At 42.7% G+C, this 2,679-nt stretch overlaps 1 protein-coding gene across 1 annotated transcript in view; it reads left to right on the top strand.

Annotated features, from left to right (window-relative positions):
• Positions 1-2,679, top strand: part of LOC107102520 (guanine nucleotide-binding protein subunit alpha-13-like) — a 33,183-nt gene that overhangs the window by 12,064 nt on the left and 18,440 nt on the right. Inside the window, exon 3 of the mRNA XM_015401862.1 lies at positions 2,434-2,484. Coding sequence (XP_015257348.1) covers positions 2,434-2,484 — 51 coding nt within the window. The remainder of the gene's footprint in view (positions 1-2,433; positions 2,485-2,679) is intronic.

The following is a 2,679-nucleotide window of genomic DNA, read 5'->3' as shown; positions in this document are numbered from 1 at the left end:
GCTAGCGTTGGCCCGTCCGCGGCAGCCAAGGCTAGCGTTGGCCCGTCCGCGGCAGCCAAGGCTAGCGTTGGCCCGTCCGCGGCAGCCAAGGCTAGGGTTGGCCCGTCCGTGGCAGCCAGGGCTAACGCTAGCCTGTGTCTGAAGTACCGCTGGCTCTGATGGTGCTTCTCTTGACAAAATTTTCATTTGATTTGTTCATTATTATTCCCCCACTAAATGAAAAGTCAGAATTTATTATTATCTAGAGGCTAACAGGAGCAGAGCTGAGCTGACGTTACAAAATCCTTTGTGGTTCCGTTCTCCCAGAGTTCACACTTTCCTGGTTTACATGGCCAGATTTCTTGTGAATTGAGAACGGACTTTGTCTGTTCTCGTTCTTCTCGTTCTCGTGAATTTGAGCTGTACTAGGGCTGAGACTGATGACATCTCACAAGTACACGAGCACATGAGAAGGCACAAGTACACATAATGAGAAACGACCAACAATACATGCTAGCTTCAAGCTAACACTATGAAACGAGACTAGCTTCAGGCAGCCAAAGCTTCTCTATCTGCTGTATCTTAGCAGTAAACCTGCCAGATGTAAGCTAACCTTAAATATTAGCTTCATGGATGCAGACAGACTACAGCGATGGTCTGTCAGTCAAAGCTAACGGCTAAGTTAGCTGATCATTACTATGGCAACAAGACGGACTTTAAAACGCTACCAAGGGACTGAACTGACGACTGAAGCAGAATAAAGGATCCAGGAGCCGATAGTTAAAGAAAATATTCAGCAAAGTTACCAGAAATCGTACCGACCGTAAGGGTTCTAGCTAACGCTAACTTGGTTAATAATTCAGATTTAAATTATGTTTTTATTTCTAAACAAAGGCTGATCTGAGCCCTAATTATTGGTTTTGGAGGATTTTACATTTTTCTGTTGAGCAATGATTTTAATTTCATGTGAAAACTGTTTTTTAAGCGTGCAAAAATAAAATAAAAGGGAAATTATGCCTGAAAGTATTTTCTACATTCAATTATTTCTTTTTTTTTTTCTTTTGACATCTGAACATCTTTTTATTTTGATTCTATTATAGCCTCTGATATGAATCTGCTTTTGTTTTATTTTCCCAAAATAGAGGCAGATTTTATTTTAGGTCCGTTAAAATTAGAAGCATCCATTTAAGAAAATATGAATAGAATTAATATCAGACTATAATGAGTTTTTAAGGAGATATAAATCACACTCAGTTATTTAATAGGAGCCATGTTGCTGAAGAGATTTCAAAATAAAAGCCTCCAAAATCAAAACCAGCGTTGCTGATTGTAGCGGTTAAGTTTGGTTTCTTCTCCTCGTTCAGGTCGATGATCGGCTCGTTTTCTCCGCTCATCCTGTTTTGTTCTGATGAATATTTTCCATAAATCTACGTTTTGTTTTTAATGAATTAAAAGTGAGTTTTTTTTCAGACTCTGAACGTTTGAGCTGTGAAGAAGCTGCAGCTTCGACCAGATCAATAATTCACCGCAGGACTGAGTCGCTCTCATATTGTGTTTCAGTTTTGCTTTTTCAGCAGTCGTCCTCGAACTGCAGGCGCCATCATGACTCGCGCTGCTCCCCTGGTTTCCCTTCCTGTTTTTCAGCAAAACAGATTTTTTTTTTCTTTATCATTTCAAACCCACTGATCCCCCCTCAGATAGCCTGAATTTAAATGTTGGTTTCACCTGGAGGCAGGTAGTGGTTTTTCATCCCCCTCCCTCCCTCTTTCCTTCCCTGCTATCTGGTGTTAGCGTATTAGCACGCCATCCTGCCCCTCCCTGGTGTAACTCTACCCGCCGCACTCATCCACTCTCTTACAGTCGGGTTTTTCAGGTCAAGCTAGTTTTTTTTTCCTGTTTTTTCATAAAGGCTCAAAAGGTGAGGACATCAGCTTAAAACGAGGGCGGGGGTTGAAATGCGCATATGTCCGCCACCCAGTCCCTTTGGTTTTATTCAATGTAGCAGATTTCTGGATTTGAATCGGGAACTAAAGCAGAGAAAGTCTGTTTAGACTGTTGGTGAACGCATCCATCACACGCTCCCCTCAGCGCCGGGCTGAAGGAATGCCTCTCGGTCCTCGCAGCCCCATGTCTGGACTTGCACCGACTAACTGCACAAAAGCAGCGTCAGATGTGACTCAAGAGAAACACACACGCATAAAAAAAAAAGGAGAAAAGTGCTCTCCTGCACACAGAGAAACGCAGCCACACTTCTGTGCACATCAAAGAGCCGCTCAGAAACACGTGTCTGCTTCAGCGGCCGATGGTTTGCATCCTGCTTCAGCAGAAACAACAGATTTCCTTTGTGTTTGTGTGGCAGATGTAGAGCTTCTCTGTGGCTCCTCTGCTGCAGAATGATCATGTTGACTGTTTTCAGGGTGAAACTAACTGATTTTTCCTTCTGTTTCATGGCAGGGCGAGTCGGTGAAATATTTCTTGGATAATCTGGATAAGCTCTGCAAGCCGGTGAGTTTTTCCCCTTTCTGCTCCCGTTCCTCTGATCGGACCCGTTCGTGTCCGGGCAGCAGAATGTTCACCTCAAACTTTTCATTTTTTCTTTCTGTGATTATTCAGGGTTTCTGCAGGTCATTAAAAATCAATAAAAGTCATTAAATTATTATTTTTTTGGATTAAGGCCTTAACCCTTTAAAGCCCGATCCA

Source organism: Cyprinodon variegatus, unplaced genomic scaffold (genome assembly GCF_000732505.1).
Source record: "Cyprinodon variegatus isolate N-32 unplaced genomic scaffold, C_variegatus-1.0 Scaffold1268, whole genome shotgun sequence".
NCBI classification, from domain to species: Eukaryota; Metazoa; Chordata; class Actinopteri; order Cyprinodontiformes; family Cyprinodontidae; genus Cyprinodon; species Cyprinodon variegatus.
The sequence above is the reverse complement of the archived record's forward strand: the minus strand, read 5'-3'. Positions and strand labels throughout refer to the sequence as shown.